The sequence below is a fragment of the Rhinolophus sinicus genome, chromosome 9, assembly GCF_057876585.1.
Source record: "Rhinolophus sinicus isolate RSI-liver-muscle chromosome 9, RSI-T2T, whole genome shotgun sequence".
Taxonomy (NCBI): domain Eukaryota; kingdom Metazoa; phylum Chordata; class Mammalia; order Chiroptera; family Rhinolophidae; genus Rhinolophus; species Rhinolophus sinicus.
In genome coordinates, this window is record NC_142509.1 from 17,407,893 (window position 1) to 17,430,796 (window position 22,904).

Genomic DNA, 22,904 nt, shown 5'->3' on the forward strand with positions numbered 1-22,904 from the left:
AATCATTGTTCTCTCCAGTGAGTCATCTGTCCGATGAAAGGTGTGTGAGACCCCGTAGGGATTTTGACAGTGAACGTGTAATTGTATAGTTTAAATATTTGCATGCTATCAAAAAGTTACTGTGTCTCTGAGCACTTAATTTTATTGAGGATACAAACAATGCTTTTGATCATCTTTGGTTGTAGACCAGAAGCGTGCAGGATGGCCCTGCCATATCCACCGCGCCCACAGAGAGCCCATCGGACAAGGCGGTGACGCGCTCCCTGGCCTGGGGGCCGGAAGGGAGCCAGAGGCAAAGCACTGTCCCACCGACACCTGTGCTCCTACAGGACCTTTTCCCCTCAAAAGTGGAATTGTATGGCCCAGTCTTGGAAGTGCTGGGAGAACACGAAGAAAGACCCTTGCTGTTTGCCAAGTGTGCTGGCAAAATTTAGTTTTAAAATTAGGACTCAGAGGAGAACCATCATCTAATTTTAGCAGGAAATCTCTTAGGGTCTTTGATTCTTTTCTGGAGCCAGAGGCTGAGCTGCTGTCCTAGTGTCACCTGGGAAGAGGAGACTCACGCCACACTGCCCACCTCACGGACAGCAAGGGTGGAGGCCAAGGGCCCTCCGGGGAAAGCACCGACTCCTCGGCGTCGCATGGCTAAATCCCGGAACAGTTCAAGAAGAGAAAGGCCTCGAGAGCCACGTCACTGCGGAGCCTCCGATGGCGGGCAGGAGGGAAGCGGCCGGGCCCTGGGCTGTCCCTGTCCTCACACCTCACGGGCCCTTTGACGCTGTTCCCTTCCTGGCCACGCCTGGTGCACACCCTTGTTTCAGGTGCTCTTCCAGATGGCTCTGAGGCTGCAGGGAAACCACCCCTAGGAGCGCGAATCTCACCGGGTCCAGGCTCGGAGGAGCCTCCCAGGTGCACGCGAGGGCCATGTGGCCATCCTGCCGGCTTGCGTGGGGACAGTGCTGGCTCCCGGTCAGAGCTGGTGCAGTTTGCCCCGCTCAGTCAGCAGTGCCATGGCCATGGCGTACAGGAAATAGCCCAGCACAAGAAGCAGGGCACAGGGCACGGGCCCAATGCGGAACAGAGAGGCCACAAAGAAGGCCAGCAGCAGGGACAGCAGTGTCCGGTAGCTGCCCAGGAAGCGCAGGCTGAGCCTGGGGCCCCGGACACAGCCAGCCGAACGGCTCTGCCCCACAGGGCTCAGCAGGTGCCTACTGGCCAGCACGGGCTCCATGAGGTGGTAGCGACAGAAGCTGCCGAGGAAGTCAGCCCGGGAACACAGGGCTGCCATCTGGTCTGCAAACTAGAGCACAGACAGAGGCATGAGGGAGTGGGCAGGGGCAGGGGCCATATGCCCCAGCCAGCCCTCCCAAAGGCCGCAGGAAGGAAAGGGCACGAGGCGGGGTGTGGCCCTCCTGCCCACTCACCCGGTGGTTGATGGCCGACGACAGCCGGAAGAGCACGCGGACCAGGCCGGGGATCTCATAGCTCCGGATGGGCTGCAGCTCCGAGTCCCCCTGGTACTCGATTTCAAACCTGCGCAGCCCATTGATGATCTGGAAGCGTGAGAGGTGAGCCCCGGTGAGACCCAGGCCACGGGAGGCCAGGAAACACTCCTTTGCACATGACTCAGCTGCGCCGTCTCTGCTTACAGCCAATGGGGACAGGCCAGCAGGACCACCAGCTGTGCTGCTCGGAAAGCCCTGGGGAGCCAGGCCCCTCTGGGACATGGGCCTTACCTGGTACCGGCCCAGGGGTGTGAGGATGAGTCCGTCCTCACCCACAATGCAGTCCGGGAGCTGCTTCTTTCCATTCTCATCCTGAGTTGTCCCCAAGGCGAGTGTGAGCTGGGCGAGCTGGGCCTCATTGAGCTGTCAGAGAGAAAACTACCTGCTTTTAGTTTCCAGGTGAAGGGGAGGACACTGGTCGTCATCTCCCTGGGCCTCTAACAGTGATAACGACGGGACCCAGACACGACATCACAGACACAGCTGGCATCTCCCACAGGATGAGCCCAGGTGCCTGTGAGGCAGGACCCACATCGGGTCCTGGCCTGTGGCTGGTCCTGGGCTGGGCAAGGAGGTGAGGGGCAGGGGACTGAACCCTGGGGAGGGGACTGGCCCTGGCTCGTACGCGGAACGTCTGGCCCAGGTACTCCAGGGCCTTCTCCAGGTACTCATCCGTCTTGCGGACGCTGTCCTGCCCCATCTCATCCAGGTCGTTAGCTGAGTAGGAGCTGTTTGTGTCCGAGGGGTAGAAGCCCAGCCATGACAGAAAGGGGCGGCCGGCTGCGCTCTCCCCACACTGGTCAGAGATGGACTTGGCGGTCTGCTTGGCCTGCGTGATGAGCTGAGCCAGGCGCAAGACCTGCAGGACAGGTGAGAGGTCAGACGGCTCAGGTGGGGCCACCTCACGGCATTCAGCCACCAGAAGAACAGTGGGCAGTCCTGGTGGAAGCCGCCGAAGGCCAGAAGGGGCGGCTTTCACGTTATGAGGCCTTTTAAAGACTAAGATGCATGTTTTAAATGGGGAAAATTTCCAACAAACACTGCCTTTATTATCAGAAAGAAATTAGACTTTCCTGGACAAAAAAGGGGAGAGAGTAGTAGCATCTACGATGCCCGATCTTTCTTTCGTTCCCAAATCTGTGCACCCGCCCTGGCTCACTGCCCCCGAAGTTCAGGACGGCCCTGCGGCCTAACCCACTCACCAGCGTCCGCACCTCTGGCCCAAACATCGGGGTGTACTTGCAGTCCTGGCCCTCCAGGCTGTAGACGTGGCTCTTCACCTTGAAGGAGGTGTCGGTGACGGCCGGTGGCCACGATGACAGGAAGCTGCCAGTGAACGTGGGAGCTGTGAAGAATCGGTGCTGGCGGTGGGGGATGACAAGTTCAGGCTCCAGGAACAGCTGCTCACCTGCAAGGCAGGACACACGTCGCTCTGGCTTTCCAGGACACAAAATACCCAGTCGCTGCTGGCAGGCAGCCTGAGCGCCTCCGAGGTTTCCGACGGGCAGTGATGGTAGGCATGGGGGCCCTAACGGTCCTGGAGCCCCTGCCAATCTCAACAGGAAGGCCGACGTTCGACAAGAGGAAACGAGAGAAGCCAACACCCAAACAAAGCTGGCGAAGACAAAAACAGGCCAGGGACCGAGCTCGCCCGATGCCACCACCAGCAGTCACTGGGGGGACGCAGCTGAGAGCACTGCTTCCCCGCCTGCCAGGCCCCCCACACGCCCGTGAGGCACAGGCAGGGTCCGTGGGTCCCTCTTTAAGTGCTGCTTCCCACTGGCTACGGGCTCACCTTTCTGGATCATCTCAGCCAGGTTGGGCTGGGCAAAGACTTTGGCCACTCGGAACACCATGAGCGCGTTCTTGGGGCTGACCAGGTCAGTGCGCAGTGCCCGGCTCAGGAAGCCCACGAACAGCTTGGTATACATCAGCAGGTTCTCCTGCACGAAGGGTGCCCTGGGGACCGGGCAGCAGGTCAGGGGCCAGGCCTTCGGAGTGGGCAAGGCCACACGGGTCCTCACGCCCACTGCACCCCCACTCTCCCCAGCCATGACTGCATGGAGGCATCTAGAATGGTGGCTGAGGAGGCCTGGGGGTGGCAGGGGAGGAAGCAGGACAGGAAGAGACCTAGGCCCCTTGAGGACAAGGGGTCCTCCCAGGATGAGGCCCTTTCTGAGAGGAACAAAGCCAGGTGGTCCGGGAACCAGGGGGCTGCACAGGAGAAGGCGGTCAGAGAGGAGGTACAGACAGAAGCCTGGAGGCCGGCCGGGAGATGTTGGGGGGCGTGGCAGCTGCTGAGAGAGCTGGTGAAGAAGGGTTGAGGGGTGGTTTGAGGGTGGGAGTAAACATACATGTGAGTGAGATGATAACCGCAAGAGGACAGAGGGGAAGAGGGTGACGCATTACTGCTTTAGGAAACCAATCCCAGGGCCCAGGATGGACACAGCAGGGTCAAGGAAGGTCAGCCAGCTGCCCACTCTGCAGGAGCAGAGCCCTTGAAGGCCCCCAAGCAGGTCCCCTGAGGGAGGCCAGGTGCTGTGGCTTACCATCTCTCCGACACGCAGCGGGCCTGGCCGTCGCTGCTCTGAGCCTGCTTCTCAGGTGCGTACCTCCAGGGCTGCAGGTAGCTTAGCCACATCTCCAGGACCTGGTGAGACGTGTGCACACAGGTGGCCTGTCAGGGGGAGGCTTTGGACCAAACCCTTGGGCTGCCTGGAGCTTGGTGTGGGAGGCAGCTAAGGGGAGCAGGGGTGCGTCCCTAGCTGCGGGGCTTTGCTCTGCCGGGGAGGGCAGGGGTGTCTTCAGTTCTGGCTTCTTCCTACACTCCTGAGAGGACATGGGGGGACTTAGTGAACCCCTAGGATATTAAACTCTCTCACTATCCCTTTAGAAGCGGGGCCAAGTGCAGCTAAGTGAGGTGTGACAGGACTGACACTCACAGCTCTGAATGATGCGTCTAGGGGCCAGTGGCCGAAGCAGTGCTGCAGGAAGAGGTAGAGCTTCTGCTGGACAAACCTCGGGATGGCGGCCCTGCAGGAGAGGGGGTGGGTCACTTCACAGGTGAGCCCAATGGCTCCCACTGCAAGGGTTAGCTCTGCCAGGGGAAGCGCTGGGCACCCCCAGGGGGTAAGCCCCCTTCTTCAGAGGTAGAAAACCAAGGTTCAGAGAGGTTAGGGAATGTTCCTAGGACACACAGCATGCACGTGGCTGATCCGATGTTGCTCCTGCATGCTCGTCAGCTTGGTTCACCCACCACCCCAGCCTGGGGAGGGGGCAAGGGAAGGGGCAGTACAGAGCGCAGTCTCCCGTGACAACTGAGCCACTCTACTGCAAAGGTACTCCTAGCCCCCTGGCTTTCCTGCCTGCCACTGGGGAGAAAGGGACCAGAGGGAGCAGTAAGGTGGGGCCTCTCCCTGGCCAGCCTGGCTCTTTCCACTGGAGGGAAAAGCCATGGTAGGTGGAACAGCAGCTGGGCAGCCCCCACCCACCTCTGGGGCCGGGCTGGAGGGGAGGAGAGGAGGAGGCGACTTCCCACCAGCCTGCCCTACAGAGGCCCCCCCACGCCCCTGCTCGTCTGGCCCTCACTCCCTGGAGAAAGGCCACTGTGGGCACCACGCGTGCAGAGCACAAGGCGGAAGCAGGCGGGCCAGGCACACAGCCCTGGACTCACCGTTTGAACTCCTCCAGGGGGCTGGTGGCGTGAGAGTGGGCGGAGGGAGAGACTTGCTCCGGCTTCAGGCTGTTGGAAAAGGCGTGCAGATGCTTGAGCAGCAGGCGCACCACCAGCACGTGCTCCTCGGTGGGTGTGAACGACTCCTGAGGTGGAGAGGGGCGCAGCGTCAGGACCCGGGTCCTTCTGAGCAGGAAGCCCCAGGTCTGACCACATCCCCCGCAGGACGCATGGGCCGGGCTGGGAGTGGGACTACCTGGAGCCCCACCCATGCCTGGCACTCGCAGGTAAGCCTGGCACCGCTGGATATGAGACCAGCGAAAAGTGGTGAAGCCTGCGCGATGCACCCTGGGGCAGCTGCCAGAACAAGGCAAGTCTGCCACGTGTTTCAAAGGCCTGTTTTGCACTTTCTGGGGATGACGTGAGTCAGTGCTGCCCATCCAGGTCCCCAGGGGTCCTCACTTCCTCGCCAGTCAGAGGACACAGAACGGGGGTGGGCAGGCTGCCATCCCCCCCGGGACCTGGACTCGGGGTCTCCACCTGCCGCTGCGTCTGCTCAGACAGCTCCCCGGACCCCACAGCTTCCCCTTTTCAATTGAACCACTCCGCAGTTCTCCTCCCGCCGAAAGCCCACCCTTCCATCTGCTCCCCTTCCCGGACACAGCCCTTCTTCCACAGCTAATGGACCTGTGGTCAGCACAACCCCCAAGACAACACCCTCAAGAGCCGAGCTTTGGGTTCAGAGTCCTTGTAGGCTGAGAGCCAGACCCGAGAGAAAGCCTGTTTGCTGGCTGTGCAGGGACAGAATGCACAGAAGAGCACCGAGTGGCAGAGGGCACATGGGAAGGCAGGACCCACTGGCCTCCGTTCCGACTGCCGGGACTGACATAATCCTCTCCCCACACTCACCCCCAGCCCTCTGCGGACTCAACAACCTTGTAGGAAGAGCTCTTGGCAGCCTCATCCCAACCCAGAGCAGCTGAGGCTGGTGCAGGCCACGCTTCCTCTCCTGACACGGACCTCTCAGGGGCCGAGGAAGCCGGCCCACAGCGCCATCCTAGCAGCTTCCCTACCACGGAAATGCCTCCACAGGCGCAGGCCATCGCTCACAGGTGACTATGTTTAGGGATGGCTTGTGGGGCAAAAGGTAACTTTCTTCTGCTTATCTGTATTTTTAAGTCTTTCCACAATGAATTTACATTGTTCTGAATAAAAAAACACGAGCTATTTTAACAATAATATAAGATTAGCCGGGCCTCTTTCAGGCCGTAACTCCCTGCTGAGAGCCCTCCCTTTCTCATTCCTGGCTCCTTACCCTACTTGGCCACCCTCCCTTCGCGGACAGAGCACCAACAGGAGAACGGAGACCCCCAGCCCCATCGTGCCCCATTCTTCCTCGTGTTTCAGGAGAGCCAGGCTCCCTGCCACAGGCCCCAGCAATCACACGGTAACACCCTCGGCTACCTTCCCTCGAGGTTTGTCAAGCCAAACTTCTTTTCTTCCAACTCCTCACTCTCTTGAGCCAAAGCCCCACAGGAGTCTCTGGCCACCGCTGTAGGTGGCCTCCTCCACCTTTTAAGGATTCCTGAATCCCTTTCCAGGGCTCTCAACCCTCTTCCTGTGGAGTAAATGCAGCCAGATGTTTCTCTAGGAACCCTGCTCTTAACCAAGTGAGACCTTCCCCAGTGGAGGCTGAAGCAGCATCTACTTTTGTGTTTGGCTGGTCCATGCTGGACCTTCTGGAACATTCTCTTCTTCCCTCCTCACTGCAGCTGCTACTTCAGAGCAGGAACCCCACTGTGTGCTGCGCTCATCATCCCACCCCAGCAAAACAAGATTTCTCGCCTTGTGCTCAAATTCGAGTTCAATGTTGTGTGCTCCCGCCGAGGGTGAAATGGACAGGTCCCTGGCTGTGAGCAGGGCTCCAGACACTTTTCCACAGTTTCTGCCCAGACTTCCCGCCTTAGCTCATAAATCAGTGAACTATGAGACTCCATCAGCCCTGAAGCAGCCTACTGGTCTGAACTCCACTTTGCTGACCTCGAATCTGTCCCACTGTTCATTTCTGCCTAAGCAGACCACAATCTCCATGAGGTCACAGCCCACCTGGTCCACCTCTTGAGGAACCCACAAGTCCACAAGAGGCTGGGCTCGTAGAAGGCCAAGCTCCGGGTCACCCAGGGACCGACAGCCTCTCCAGGCTGGGGGGTTGAGCCCCAACGCAGGCTCGAGTGGGCAGAACCACCCATAAGCCCCGGGGCTTCTGCGTCCTCAGTCACTTACTGAGCACCAGGCTTACACTGTGGAGTGAGTCGGGGAACTGTAAAGGCAGCAGTATTTCACTCCCTTGAACCAGGGCCAAGCACGGAGCCCGCGCAACACCCGAGAAATTGTGACACCTCGGCTGGCTTGAGGCGTGGCCAGGCAAATTTGGTGACCCCACAGACAGCCAGGATCGTGTGCCGCACTCCATGCCACATGGCCACACTCGCAAACCCCGGCTAGTCCGCACCGCTGGAGGCTGGGCCAGGCTGAAGGGCCAGGCCGCCCCGCAACCCCCAGGGCCTTGCTCTGTGTGGAACGGGTCTCTGTAGCAGCCCCAGCGGGCCCCCAGCTTTACCGCTGCACTGACATGCGCTCTGTGGCTTACACCACGGGGCAGGGGTGAAACGGAACAGATGGAGAGCAGCCAGTACTTGGTAGGCGTGGAGGGCCTGGAGGCTGGGTTGGGCAGGGCCGTGGAGGGCGCTGGAGACACTGAGTCGGTAGTGCAGAACCTCCAGCTGAGACAACAAAACATAGAAGCCGGACAGGGTGGAGGAGGGGGAGGGAAAGGAGAGTGGGAGAGAAAAATAGAGTGAGAGCCCAGAAGTAAGGAGAAAAAAAAAAACAAAAGAAAAGCACGTCAGTGACAATCCGAACCATCACAGCCCAGCAACTTCAGGCCAGTGAGCCACCAGCCTCTCAGCAGCCCAGACCAAGCCCCTGCTGGTGGTACCTGCCAGGCCCCAGCGGGCCACACAGACCCCCAGGTTACCTGGGAGGGCCCCTCCATGCCGCTGGGGCCTGACGGCCTCTCTAGCTCCCTGAGGTCAGCCCGACTCATTTTCCTTCCAGAGGGTCCTGCTCGCCCCTGACCCCAAGACACCATGTACAGTACGTGCGTGCTATGGCCCTGCAGAGGCCCTGGGGCCTCACTGGGACGCACTGTCAGCCACCATGGCCCTGGAGGCCCGGGGTTCAGGAAAGAAACCTTTGAGGAGCCAGTTCTAAATAGAGGCCTCTCTAGAGCTAGGCCCCAGGAAAGAAAAATACGTAATTCATTGGACTTCCCTGGGCTGTCCGAAGGAGAAATTTACTAGCACAATTGCTAAGATCTAATCAGTGTCTTGTCCTGATGGGGGCCGGTTCCCAAAGGCAGCAGAAGTGAGAACAGGCTCAGCCCAAGGGGCCCTGTTGGGCGCCCTCCATACTCCACATTCTGGAAATGGTTACGTGAGGCACAAACACTCCTCGGTTCTAATTCTGGGAAAACCAGCCTCTACCTCCCCAGGATCTCCATCCCCTAGATACACAGAGCCGTTCATTAGTCCCAATGGCAGGAGCCCCCAAGAATCTGGCCATGGCCACACACTCCCAGAGGCAGCCTGAACCCTGAGGCTGGGACTGCCTGGGCTACGGAGGGTGACAGCTGAGCTGGCATGTGTCTGGCCTCACCCCAGGACCCTCTGCCCTACCTGCCTGCTGCACCAAGGTCGCTGAAGCGGCCCTCCCTCAGCCAAGCACAGCCAGAGCCAATCCCAGCACACACCCTGCCCTGCCAGGGCCATACCTCCCTCCCAAGCACCATGCTTCACACAGGAGACGTCCGAACGCACGTGCCAGACTCCAAGGAGACAGGCAGAGCCAGAGACACGCGGAGCAGGGGTGCGAAAGAGCACAGCCAGAAGGCACTGGCCATTCACAGCCTTCCTCTGGGCCAGACCCTGGGCTCAGCTGCAGCTCTAGTGAGGAATCAGGGCACACACGGTTCTCCCAGTGGGTCCCTGTCCTGGCCTGCGGGAACACAGGGCAGGCCCCACAGCAGCCTGCAGGGCTGTGGCCATCCTTACCGCCCCTCCAGAGGCCCCACTCGGCACGCTGGGTAGAGTGGAGGCCAGGCCTCTAGGGAGCAAGCATGCCCTCTGAACCCAGCCCAGCCGCGTACGCACTGGGGAACTTCCAGGAGGTACACTTCCTGCATCCCTACCATCAGGAACACGTGACCCCAAGCCTCTGCTGGGACCCCCAAGGATTTCTGTGCGGTGGGGTGCAGAGTGGGCCTGGATACCCCGCAAGGAGGCTGATGAAGCAGACCTCCACGGCTGTCTCGCCCAGCTTCCCACACACCCAGTTTTCTCAGCTTTTGTTTTTCTGCCTCAACAAGAAGCAAAGGGCAGAACCTCAAATAGGCACCCGGTGTGGAATTTACAACCACCCTCCGCTGCCAGCCATTCTGAGCAGCTCTCACCCACCCTGTGGTCTGGCCAAGAGGAAGCAAACAGTGGGCAGAAAGGGAAGGCGCCCTTGCCCTAGCAGGGATAGCCCACCACGCCTTCCCTGTGTGGACTCAGAATCCTCACAGGTGACAGACAGCCCCGAGGGCCTTTACGGCTCGAAGATTTGCTAAAAATGAAAGTGCCCATGCTCCCATTGGCTTGGCAGACAGCGTGAGCAGACAAGGAAGGCAATGCAGCGAAGTGGCCTATGCCTCTGCAGGACCAAGCCACAGGCACAGGGGCCAAGTGAGCCTCCTAGGACCCCCCAGGGAAGCCTGGCCCCCTGACCACTGTGCACCGGCCAGGAACATGCAGTGGGTCTGCTCTGGAAGCAGCAAGGGCCGTGCAAGCGCTTTGTAACACGAGAGACCCAGCCCAGGATGGACCCCTGTCCTGCTCCTCCCCCTCCTGTATGACACCCAGGACAGGGATCTGGGGCTCCCTGCCCTTTAAAAGAGCAGCGGTGGGAGGGATGCACCCCAAGCCTCCACCCGGTAGAGCACTGGGGCCACAGAACTGGTTGCTAAGATTCTGCAACAGGAGCAGAACTCCCACATCTCCCCAGAATCACAGAACAAAAGTTACAGGCCGCCGTTCTCCATTTTTAAAAAACCCAGGGATCCTTAATTATTAAAGAAGCCCACGAGAATTCTGTCTGGCAGTGAGTGACAAAAGCAAAGTTTAAGGAGCCATCTGGTGTACAGAAGCCGCATACTGCAGTCTCGTGGCGTGTGACACTAAGTGCCCCTCCCACTTCTTCCTAACTGGACAGAACTGTTCTACCCCGACGACTCCAGTGAGCTGTGGGCCCTGGGGACGGCAACCCCAGGAAGGTGCCGGGGTCTCAGCCACCTCCACACTCTGCACACAAGCAAGTGAGCGGGGAAAGGCGAGGAAGAGAAGGAGGAGACAGGCCAGGCCACGGGCAGGACAGTGTCAGACCCCACCCACCACAAAGCTTGCCGATGCTCTGGAGGTGGTGGAGGGCAGCGTGGGCACCCGGTGGGTGGGGCCTGCCGGGTGGCGCCCTCAGCAGGAAAGCAGGAGGCACTGTGATGGCAGAGGAGACAGACCCAGACATGACTCCCAGAGGCCTCAGCGGCTCCCCTACCCCGGAGCAGGAGCACCACCACCTCATCACTTCCTGCTGCCAGGAAGGGGGTCTCTGGAAGTAGCTCGGGAGGACCCCAGGGAGGACAGGCCTCCAGCCATCAGGGTGCGAGCCCACCAGAGAACAAACCCACCTGCTATTCAGAATCTGAGTGAAGGGTGATGGTGGGTTTCCGTTTCCCACCATCCAGCCCTTGAAAACTAACTGACATCAAGGACAAGCAGTAGTTTAACCAGGGAGACCAGGGCCAGGGCAGAAGATGGAAAGGAAGGCTGGCCACGTACCTTGGCATGAGGGGACTGCATTTTTTGGTACATCTCCAAGGAATAATGATGAAGCCACATTTCAACAAAAACCTGCAAAAGAGAATCAGTTGGTCCAATGATTGAACAAGAGTGTCAAGACCAGTCAATAGGGGAAAGGAGTATCTTTTCAACCAATGCTGCTGGGAAAATAGGATATCCGCATGCAAATGAATGAAGCTGGGCCCTCACCTTACAGCATAAACAAAAAATAACTCAAAATGGATCACAGAATTAAATGGAAAAACTAAAACGATAAAAATCTTAGAAGAAAGCATGGGGGAAAAACCTTCACGACATTGGACTTGGCAATGATTTCTTAAAAATGACTCCAAAAGCACAGGCAACAAAGGAAAAACAGACAAATTGGACTTCATGAAAATGAAAAACTTTTGTGCAACAAAAGACACTACTAACAGAGTAAAAAGGCAACCCATAGAATGGGGGAAAATATTTGCAAATCATGTATCTGATAAGGGATTACTATCCAGAATACACAGAGAATGCCTAAAACTCAACAATAACAACAAAAGCAGCCCAATTCAAAAATAGGCAAAGGACTTAAACAGACATTTCTCCAAAGAAGATAGATAAATAGCCAGCAAGGACATGAAAAGATGCTCAACACCACTAATCATTAGAGCAACACAAATCAAAATCACAATGACATACCCACTCAAATCCATTGGAATGGATATAATTAAAACACAGAAAATAACGAGTGTTGGTGAGGATGAGGAGAAATCGGAACCTTTGTGCACGGTTGGTGGAAATGTGAAATGGAACACCCACGGTGGAAAACAGTATGGTTGTTTCTCAAAAAATTAAAGAATTACCATCTAGTCCAGCAATTCCACTTCTAGGTATACACCTAAAAGAATTGAAAGCTGGGTCTCGAAGAGTTATTTGCACAGCCATGTTCATAGCAGCATCATTCACAATAGCCAGAGGTGGAAGCAACCCAGGTGTCCATTGACGGATGAATGGATAAACAAATGTGATATTCACACACAATGGAATATTAAGCCTTAAAGAAGAAGGGAATTCTGACACATGCTACAACATGGATGAACCCTGAGGACTCGCTATGCTAAACGAAACCAGTCAGTCATAAAACTATAATACCCCATGATTCCACTTATATAAGCACCTACAGTACTCAAATTCATCAAGTAGCATTGTGGCTGCCAGGGGCTGCCAGGAGGGGGAAATAAGGCATTGTTTAATGGGTACATAGTTTCAATGTTATAAGATATAAAAGTTCTGGAGATCCATTACAACAACGTAAGTATACTTAACACCACTAAATTTTACACTTTAAAATGGTTAAGATGATAAATTTTGTTATGTGTATTTTACCATAATTCAGGAAAAGAAAAAAGAAAAAAAGGGCGCTAGCGTTTTAGTCCAGGAAACAACCCTCAGTTCTGTCCTGCAAGCCCACCTTGGTCACCTGCCTCCCATGCCAGCAGAGCCCAGGGCCCACATTAGCGGGGAGCCGTCTGAAGCACCCTGTTCTGTGAACAGGGAAGATGATTCCAGCTGGCCCACTTCCCAGTGCTGCTGTGACAATAACATGGAAGCCTCTAAAAACACAGCAACCCACATGCCAAGAGTTATGTGCAAGGTGGGAGCGACAGAACCCCATCTTATCCACATTCCAGGCTGTCAACAAGCAATGCTTATGCTGACCAACTCAGCCCCAGAATCTTGCATCAGAATCACTGAACCTCACACTCCAAGGCGTGCTCAGAAGACAGCCAGACCTGGGAGGTGGCCAGTGCTGCACTGTGGGAGTGAGCCAGCCCAGGCCCGCAGGAGACGCTGGAGCTGCACGCGGGCAGACAAGGGGCCCTGCCACCTCCCATCTACATCCCCTGGCATGGAAGGGCTGGGCTGCCTGCCTCTGAAGGTCCTCTCCATTCAGTATCATAAATGTGCTGCTGGGGCAGCATTTAATATCCACACCAGCAATCACGGGAAACATCTCCAACCACATGGGAGTGGATCAGAGAGGTGGGGTGGGTTGGGGCGGTCGGAGCTTTTACACGGATCTACTGGAAACTACAGGATTGGGCAGCAATTACATCACCATGGCGACAACAAAATAAAACTCTGTGGACAGGGAATCCTGGGATGAAAGCACTGTCAATGACATACAGGTTAGACAGGTGGGTAAATTTCTTCTTGTCTGTTTTCTCAATGTCAGAGAAGGAAAATACTAACAATTTATTATAGAACTGTCCCCCAGCTGAGGGGCAGTCTTTAGGCCTCTGCCCCATGAGGTAGAAGGTGGCTGAGCAGTTTATTTTAAAATGGAAGCCGAGAAGAGCCGTCTCAGCTCTCACCTGGAGCAGAGTTTCTGACCGCCAGATCTCATGGGAGGCAGGGTCTGCATTCACAGATGTCTGATGAGAGATATGTCTCTTCAGGAGGCTGGTGTGGTGGAGGCCGTAGGAGGCAAAAGGCATGGCTGGTGTCCTGCGTGAGACACAGAAACAGGCCTTCATTAGGGGCTCCCACTGGCATAGCCAGGGGCAATCTGGACATCAAAATCAATGACCGCAATAACAACTACCACCTACTGAGTCATACAGCAACCCCCAGTCCATGTTGATATATATGAATAAGTAGGAAGAGAGTGCTCACTAATAAACACAGAAGTGATGAAATTAAAATCATCACTTGGCAACCAGCCTCTTAATACCTGATCTGGCTAAGGATCGTCAAGAGATGCTAACACTAATGATAACTGCATAGTTTCAGTGTATCTTCCCATGAAATCCCCCTTGTTCATTAATTTAGGCACGAAGTATTTATTTAATGTTACAGTAGGAAAACCTGGCCAACGCCCTCTTAGCCCAGTGATCAAGCTGACGTCACCAGAAATGGGCACACGGACACCATGGGTCACCGCTGCAGTGCCCCTGCCAACAACGCCCAACCTGGGTCTAATCAGGGAAACACCCTGAGCGCCTAGGCCCAGGGTATTCTGCACACCGTGGCTGCACGCGTCGAAGGTGTCAAGGTTGGGAGCCTGCAGGGGACTCGAGACACAAGTGCATGCAGTAAGTCACCCTGCGCTGGACCCCAACAGGGTAACAGCCATTCGGGGGGTAGCTGGTGAAACCCGAGTGGGGTCTGAGGATTAGATGGTCGCCTTGTAGCAAAACTAACTCCCTGATTTGGCCAGAAGTACTGTGGTTACTTCTATGAGGGAGAGCGCACTCGCTATTAGGAAACACTCTGAAATATTAAGCGATAACGGGCACCGTGTCTAACTTACTCAAAAGGCCCAGGAAAAAAAGATACAAATAAACAGAGAGCGGATAAAACAATTCGGAAGTCTGGGTGAAGGGTCTATGGCGGTTCCCTGTGTTATGCGTAGCAACTTTTCTGTAAGTCTAAAATTATATGTAAAAACAAGCAAACAAAATCGGGCCGAGAAAACCACTTGGCAGCTGCAATATGCCTTTGAGAGGGGTGAATCTGCCCCCCTCCAAGTCTCCCACCTCTTCCTTTCAATCCTCTTTCCTTGGGGGCATTTGTCCATACATGGGCGCTTGGGGAAATGGCATGGCACGTGCCAGATGCGGGGTGGGCCAGTAAGTGCAGGAAAGAGCCTGACTGCAGCTTCCCAGGAAAGGAGTTGGGCCAGTGAGGTGTGGGGTGTGCGGGACAGAGAACAAGAGGCAGCTGTTGGGACAGGAGGGTCTTCTGGGGAGAGTCGGCTAAGAGACCCCAGGTTTAATTTAAGGTCCACCAAAACCCCAGTTCACCTTTGGGCCGAGGCTGGCCACACACTCCCCTTCTGCACAGTCCAGCCTGTTTGGACTGGCACAAAAGGCTCTTCGCCCCAGGGGCTCTGGCTCAGGACAAGACCTAGCCCTGGAGCTGATTCCCACTAGTCATGTATTGCATGACGTGTTAGTTAACGATGGACCACATACATCACGGTGGTCTCATTAAGATTATAACGAAGCTGAGACATTCCTTTTGCTGAGCGACATCTTAGAGCAACACTACCTTATGTTTAAAGATACATTGAGTAGCTAAGTGTGCAGTATTTATAAACCCTACAACAGCGTACAGTCATGTTCCCGGCCTTCACATTTACTCCTACTCACTCACGGACTCACCCAGAGTGACTTCTGGTCTGTCAGCTCCAGCATGCTAAGGGCTCTATCTCGGCATATCATCTGTTTCTCTTTTATATTGTATTTGTACTGTACTTTTTCTATGTTTAGATACACAAATACTATTATGTTACAACTGCCTACAGTATTCAATAGCGTAACATGCCCTACAGGTTGGTGGCCCAGGAGCAACCCTCTCGGTTTAAGTGCACTCTGTGATGGTTGCACAATAACAAAATCACCTAATGACACGTTTCTCAAAACATGTCCCCATCATACGTGATACACACACACAACTGCATTCCTATTCATCCATGACCTTCCAGGACCTGCCTACAAGTCCTTGCTCTCCAGAAGCATCAGCCTAGCGCCATCAGTTGGCTGTCAGCTTCACGTCCCCCACCACCCTGCTCACCACCCTCAGTGCAGGTTGGACGCTGCGCACGGGAAGAGCTGCTATGGGCAGAACACAGCCCGTTCCCATAGCAGAGCCATGCGGCTGCAGGATCTGACTGCTTCAGCCAGTGAAAATCAAAACAGATGCCCTCCTCACCCCTGCCCTTCAGTTTGTGCTAGGGCAGCTGGGGTTGGGGAATCTTAGGCATAACAAAAACTGGGGAGCCCTGGGCAAAGAGTAACACCACTGTCCCGTGAGCAATGCCCATTGACCAGGCCACTTCCTCGTGGAAGGGCCAGGCCTTAACAGCTAGTGGCAGGCATGGGCCACCTCAGGCACTGGCGAAAGGCCAGGATAGCCAGAGAGCCTTACCTGGGAGCTGGTGAGGGACTGGTCCCCCCCGGACTGGAGGAGAGTGGGGGGAGCACGTTGCCTTCTGTGGGCAGGAACCATGACAGGTACCTGTCCACCAGGATGAAATAGGCACAGTCTGAAGTACGGACATGGAGGGCCCCGGAGAGTGGCTAGAAAATGAAACTTGAGTTAGTATGTGGCTGTGGGTACCACCCCAGGCTGCTGACCCCAGCAATCACACAGAAGCCCTGGGATGCAAGCTGTATCCCCAAGGCTGGCGCACAAGCAATGAGGACAATGCCAGGAGAAAAGTTCCCACCACAGAGAGCCTGAATGGACCCTTAGTCCTGCCCCGCATGAGAAACCCCAGGGCCCCTCCCTGACTCCATGCCCAGCAAGCACCTCCTGTGGGAAGCCCCACCGATCGCCACATGGAGTTCCTAGAGCAGCCCACATGGCCTGCCAAGTCTGCCCACCAGTCTGTTGTCCTAACTATCCTAAGATGGCCTGAAGAACAAAGGCTAGAGGAGGAAGGACAGGAGGACCCCAAGAAACGAGGCAGGAAGGGAAAAGGAGACATGGAAGCCAAAGAAAGCCTGGCAGCTGGTTCCCAGGCAAATCCCAAGCTCCCCCAGCTGCCTGAAAACAACAGCCCTGGGCCATGGCCCCCACCCTCCATGGAGGTCTCCAGTAAAGCAAACTCTGCTCAGAGCCATCCCTTTGGTACCTTTTGAGTGATGAGGCTCAAAGCAAAGAAGAACATGTAATATTCAAACGGATCTGAAGGCAGCGTTAGGGGAAAAATAGCAATGTCACTGAACCACCCCCCAGTTCTATGCTCGCCACCCCCAGCCTCACTACCCATAGGGCCAGCAAAGGATACTGAGGGCCAGGTTTAGGCCGAGGCCCCCGGTAGGGGGGAACTGGACCTTGTTGTGGTACAGAGGGCTGTCAGGGAGCACACGCTCCTGGATGGAAGCCTTCACGGGGCCCTGTGGAGAGAGGAAGGCGGGCTTGAGGGCTGGCTCCGGCGTGGTGCCCGCCCTACATGTGGGACGGCCCTTTGGGAAGGCTGCTGAGGACGAGACCAGCACACAGACCCTGCCCGTGTGAACAGTGCTATCCTCCGCGTAACAGTTCAGCAAAAGAACCTTCATTTAGAACCTCTCATTTCATTCTCATAAAGGACGCAAACAGCAAGGGCAGCTGCTGTGCACATTTCTGAGCCCAACCAGGCACCTGATGAATTCCATCTCCTCTGCTTCTCACACCCACTGAGCAAGTCACCCTTTGCAACCAATCTCAGGGCGCCGTCTGCCACTCAGCCAGGAGCAAACAAGGCAGCATGGCACCTTCCCCACAGGCAGAGTTTGCAAAGACCTTAAAAAAAAGTAACCGTGGGATTTCCACTTTGTGAGCCTTCTTGGCCCTGAATAGATAGCACGGTGTTCTCCTGCCCACTGTCATAGGCACTCCGAGCCCCTGCCCACCCACCACCACTGTAGCTGCTATTTGGGCTTCTCTGCCCCAAGCACAGCTCTCACCACCATGGCGTACTTACGGGCAGGTAGGAGACAGGAAATTCAAACTTATAGTCTTCAGCTTGAAGTTTATAAACCAACTTCATCATTGGGCCACTAAACATGAAATTAAACCAACAAAAACAGGGCAAATGAACTGCAAACCACCTTGCGTTGTTTCTCAACGTTGAGAAATACAGTGATTTAAAAATGGGATCACCAGGGGCAGCATCCAGCCCCTCAGGTGGCAAACCTACCTACCCAGGGTCTAGAAATTCCATCGCAATGCTGTACTCGACAGGGCTCACACGTCCCTGTAAGCAGCGAAGGTTCCAGCCGATGAGGACGCCATCCAAGCTGCCGAAGATGCTCTCTACCAGCCATGGGAAGATACTGTGCAGCTCCTGAAACAGTGCGCGGTGAGCCTCGCGGCAGGCTCCGAGGACAGTGCCCACTGCCCGGCTCTGTGCTATGTGGGCCTCCCACCCCAGCTCGTCCTGCGCCACGAGTTACCCACCTCCCTCGATGGCCCTGACCTCTGAGGTTGTTACTCCATGGTTCAGAGGCCCCCAGGACTAACCCAGCACCCACGGGCAACCTGGCACAGCAGTGCCACCACGAGCAGCAGCTTTGGATTCTTTCGTTGTGGTTACGTGGAATACCGAGTAATACTGCTTTATATCTGGGTCACTTCGTAAATAAGTCAGCTTATTTAAAAAGTTTTGTAAAAAATGTCACCAACTCCTGACCTGAAGAGCTTTATGAAAAAGGGTGGCAACATTCTTTCTCAGAGTGAGCCCTTGAAACTGAGATTTACTGTCATTTGGTTGTAGCTCCTTGTCCAAGCGGGCTTCTTGAACTTACCTACATTTACTACTTGACAGTTCCGGCTGTGATGTCAATACCGGTTTTCAGTATTTATGTCAAGGTTTTTCAACTTTGGCGCTGTTGCCATTTTAGGCTGAACACACCTCTTTGTTGTGGGGGCTGTCCCGTGCATTGTGGGCTGGTTCCCAGCATGCCTGGCATCTACCCACTCGATGGCAGTAGCACTAGCCGTGTGACAACTAAAAATGTCCCTAGACATTGCCAGGCATCCCATGTGGGCCAGAGCAGCCATGGTTGAGAACTCCCGGCCTACATGTTCATACTTTTAAATGTAGTGTCCCTAAATGCAACAGTCACAACGCCAGGTAAGGCTTCTACGCCGGGCAGTGCTCAGAGGTGGGAACCAGGGTCTGTAATAACAGTTTTCCAGGAGTGCATGAGACATGCCCCGAAGACACGCTAGCAAAGCTGTACCTTTGCTGGAAAATCCTCAATGACTTTAACCAAATCTTGGCACCGCTGTGCAAAGGGCTTATTTATAGAGTCAGCTTTCAGGCTAGCCTAGGAGAAGAAACCAAAACAATCATGAGCATAGTCGCTGTGCAGCTTTTGATATCCCAGCTCTAGTCAAACAGAAATCCAAGTGATGGGCAGGACTGAGATACACACCCCTGGCCTGACTCCACGGTACCTCACATATCAGGTCATGCGTGTGTCAGTGGCCTAAAGGATGATACTAGAACAGAGGCCAAGGTCCCACGCTCTCCAGACCAGTAATCGTCAGGCTTGCTTCCCATAACCCTCTGTCAGGCCTGTCCAGTTACCTCAAAGAACTGCACATTATCAGAGTAACATTGATTTCTGCCTGATCCCCAGCAGGGGGTCAGCCCCGGATCCTGGAGAGGCCCCTATTGTGTGGGGCTCCCCTCAGAGACCACAGAGGGCTCACCAAATGCGTTTGCGTGAACTGGAAATTCCCCACATGACTGACCACCCATGGCTTATACCCCTGTGAACATCAGTGAGCATGCCCAATAAAATGAGGGTGTCATTTGTTGTGAGTTAAGCCATTAACCAAAATGTCTTTCATTCAGTAGAAAATGAACCTGCTGAACCTTCATTACCTTAAGAAACAAGTAGGCTGAAAACTACAGACAGCTTCGGCCAAGTGCTGACACAAATTATGACATCAACGGAGAGGCCAGGAAGCATTCATGATGAGAACTAAGGAAATCTACCTGAGGTCATGGGGTGTAAGGAAAGCATGTGTGTATCCTGAGACTAAAGGAAGAAAATAAGCCTCTGCACAAATGGATGAAGATCAAGGGAAAATGCTAGAGTTTAACCAAGAGGGCTTTGCCCAAGGATATCTAAGGCCTAGCTTATCTCTAAACGAAGGTGGAGTACAGGGGGGCCCAGTCAGAGGCAGAGACCTGGGCTGTTCAGGCCACAGGTAGGATCTGCTGACTCTAGAAGGTGCAGGGAGGAAGAATGTTTCAGAAAAGTGTTTATAAAAAGTATCTTTTGGGAAAGGAAATGTGAAACTTTCACCATTGATATCTCCCACACGCTTCACTTCTCAGCATCACGTTTAATACTTAAAGTACAGTCCTGGTTGCCCATGGCATAGCAGTGTCCCTTCATGTTTCCCTGATGACTGTTATGATTGCACTTTTGTGTAAGCATTTACAAGACATAAAACTATGAATGTACACCTTTTCACTTGCTCCTCCCATGCCCTGAGAAATAGGGAAAATGGCATTTGAATCAACTTGTGTCAGAGATGAGAAAACCAGGATTCAGGGATGGAGTAAACCCAAGGTCCTGCAGAGGCAGAGTCGAGCCTAAGGGTTTCATCCCCAAGCCCAGGGTGGCTTCCATCACATGCCCTCAGAAACAACCACTGGAAAGTTCTTCAAGTCCGTGGAAAGAACTCTCAAGTCTCTCAGCTCAGAGCTACCACCACACTGACACTCCCACGGGCCGTTGATATTTACCAGTAGGAAGCTGGGCTGTTGCAGGTAAGGGAACGCCATAGCAGCCTCCCGGGGAGAGTTGAAGATGGCCGTCTTAGGAAACCACTGTGGAAAAGCAGAGACAAAATCTCAACATCTGCCAAACAACAGAATACTGCATTATTTCACAGTGTCCTGAGAAAACCTGTATAACTCAACATACACTGCACTGCCACATTCCATGTTTTATAGAAATGCTGTGCTCACAGTCCACAGTGGCCAGCTTCAGAGCCAAGTGTGCGGCGATAAATCCTTGGTAACACAGGGTAATGCTTATATAGCACTTGCAAGGTGTCAGCTCTGGTTCTAAGGACTCTCCATATAGTTCTCATTTAATTCTCGGTGGTAGCAGAATTCTAAAGATTGCCCTTCAAGGTGCCTGTCCCTGGTTATTCTATCGAACATTCATCTAGGTACTGCTGTGAAGGGATTTTGCAGACACAATTAAAATCTCAAGTTGTGGACCAGAAGACACAGAGCAGTCCTGGCTGACAGCCAGCAAGGAAACGAGGACTTTAGTTCTTCAGCTCCAAAGAACTAGATTTTGACAACAACCTGGATAAACTTGGAAGCAGATTCTTCCCGAGAGCCTCCAGATAAGAACAAAGCTGGTCAATCACTATATTGTACACCTAAAACTAATATAACCAATATAAGACTGTATACCAACTACATGTAAATTTTAGAAAATTGGAAAAGAAAAGCTGTAAAGGGAGGGAAGGCAAAGCCAGCTAACACCTTGACTTTAGCCTTGCGGGACCCTAAGCAGAGAACCCAGCCACGCCTGCACGCCTGACTATACAACTGTGAGATAATAAACGAAGTTTTAAGCTGCTATGTTCATTGAGCAAGAATAGAAAATACATCCTCACCGCAACCGTACAAGGTCAGTACAGATGAAGAAATGGAGAGAGAGCAAAGGCACCTCACTTACTCTCACCCAGCTGGCAAATGGTAGAACCAACATTCAAGTACACAGACCTCTCCATAAACCTCTCACAGAGACAGGTGGATAAGTCTCCTCTATATTACCTGTACTCACTGAGAATGAAGGGGCGTGGGGTGGGGTGGGATGAGCGAGCCCTGCCAAGGGAGCCTTTGACCGCCCCTCAGAAAATCAGGGGTAGCTCTCCAGATTCCCACCTTTCTGCCCAGCCAGGTCAAAAACTGAAAATATCCAGACTCGGACGGAGCAGAAGGAAAGCACGCCTAGTCCCACCAGTGGGTTACGGATGGCTTTCCTGGCACAGTCCTGCTCAGCCACAGCCCAAGTAAGATGCACGGAGGTGGAACTGACAGCTTATGTGGATGGAGAGAGGCTCCATGAAAGGAGGCTGTGTAGGCAATTGAGGGGTTGACAGGAGACGCGGCATCTCTGCCGCTTGGCAATATAAACACCTCCCAGGTTTTTTCCAACTCTTAAACTAGCTATCAGTTTGTGTTAAGACTTAACACAAATAAAATGCCTCAGTCCTGAACCAAATGTTTCTGAGAACTATTCCAAAATGATCAATGCACCATAAAGTCCTGAACTGTTTGCAAAGGGCAGAGCTTTAGGTAGGATGAGGTGAAAGTACCTCCTTGCTCAGAGGAAGCTGCATAGGGCAGTGGCTCAGGGAATGAAGCCAGAGGTGCCAAAGCAGGGGTCTTTCCAAGGGAGGGCAGTGTCTCTAACACACTCTGTTCTCTGACCCTGCCATGGCCAGGCTCCCCCCATCACGCCCTTCCGCGCTGTGCACCCAGTGTTTGCTTCATCCCGCCGCGTCAACAGCCACTTTACTCAGGAGCTGCTTGCGGACCTTGTTTTGGGGTTTCTTCTAAGCGAGGCAGCCCTCTGTCAACGCCGATCACGCCAAGCAAATCGCCCTACTGCCAAGGCTTCCCTCTAGTAGCTCTGAGAAACAGGGCTTGCTCCCATTTGTTGGTCACAACTGTCCTGTGAAGTAAACATCAAGATCCCCATATCACAGATGAGGAAACTGAGGCTCGGGAAAAATCCAGCCACACCGGGAGGAAGGCTCGGGCCGGGACCCACACGGCTCTTCCTCCTACACGGCTTCTTAGGTCCAAAGCCCAACTTTTAGCTCGAAGCTCTCCTTCCTCCAACTCGTTCAGTGAACGTTAACCGAGCACCTACCGAGATGAGGCGTGCGAGCCGCGCGGTAAGGTGGCATAAGGACGCAGCCTGGGCCCTCGGCCACCCCGCCGGCCGGGTCTGGGGCAGAGCCGCCCAGACCCGGCCCAGGGCTCGCGGAGGAACGGAGACGGCTTGGGCGGGGGTTCGGAAAGGATGCCGGGACACGGGACCGTCCCGCGCGCGGCTCCCGTCACTCACCTGTGGGATGCTTAGCGTCGCTTCTCTCAGAGACTGAGGCCACCATTTGGATATCCGGCGCCGACATGTCGTCATCAAGCTGCGCGTGGCGTCACACCCCCTGGCCTGGCGGGAAATTCGTCTTTACCTCTTCAGGCCGCAACCTCAAAAGGCGCGTGCGCAGAGCGAAGCTCGGCCGGTTTATGGAGGC

The 22,904-nt window shown here is 54.6% G+C and overlaps 1 protein-coding gene across 6 annotated transcripts; it reads right to left on the minus strand.

Annotated features, from left to right (window-relative positions):
* Window positions 1–116: 116 nt before the first annotated feature.
* Window positions 117–22,894, minus strand: SMPD4 (sphingomyelin phosphodiesterase 4). 6 transcript variants are annotated; one of them, XM_074321497.2, is made up of 21 exons: window positions 22,715–22,851; window positions 21,957–22,315; window positions 20,362–20,445; window positions 18,839–18,925; window positions 17,798–17,940; window positions 17,578–17,653; window positions 16,900–17,008; window positions 16,744–16,796; window positions 16,035–16,186; window positions 13,478–13,610; window positions 11,112–11,183; window positions 7,875–7,961; window positions 5,179–5,324; window positions 4,448–4,538; window positions 4,055–4,155; window positions 3,301–3,464; window positions 2,708–2,913; window positions 2,131–2,364; window positions 1,737–1,868; window positions 1,425–1,553; window positions 117–1,300 (listed from the first exon to the last, which is right to left on the minus strand). In XM_074321497.2, exons 2-21 carry the CDS (start codon window positions 21,978–21,980, stop codon window positions 971–973), a joined length of 2,553 nt encoding a protein of 850 aa, XP_074177598.2. In that variant the 5' UTR covers window positions 21,981–22,315; window positions 22,715–22,851; the 3' UTR covers window positions 117–970. The 6 variants fall into 6 exon arrangements, with proteins under 6 accessions (XP_074177598.2, XP_019565708.3, XP_019565706.3 ...); XM_019710149.3 differs by having other exon boundaries at window positions 22,179–22,315; window positions 22,715–22,783; XM_019710147.3 differs by lacking the exon at window positions 21,957–22,315 and having other exon boundaries at window positions 2,720–2,913; window positions 22,715–22,894.
* Between the last annotated feature and the right edge of the window lie 10 nt (window positions 22,895–22,904).

Excerpts from the sequence above, each read along its gene's own strand:
- SMPD4 (XM_019710146.3), bottom strand. The coding sequence starts at position 22,789 with ATGACGACATGTCGGCGCCGGATATCCAAATGGTGGCCTCAGTCTCTG. Across the intron at positions 17,654-17,797 it reads ATGGAATTTCTAGACCCTGG|TGGCCCAATGATGAAGTTGG; the intron begins GTAGGTAGGTTT and ends TTTCATGTTTAG. Across the intron at positions 11,184-13,477 it reads GGTCAGAAACTCTGCTCCAG|GTTTTTGTTGAAATGTGGCT; the intron begins GTGAGAGCTGAG and ends TCTCTTTTGCAG.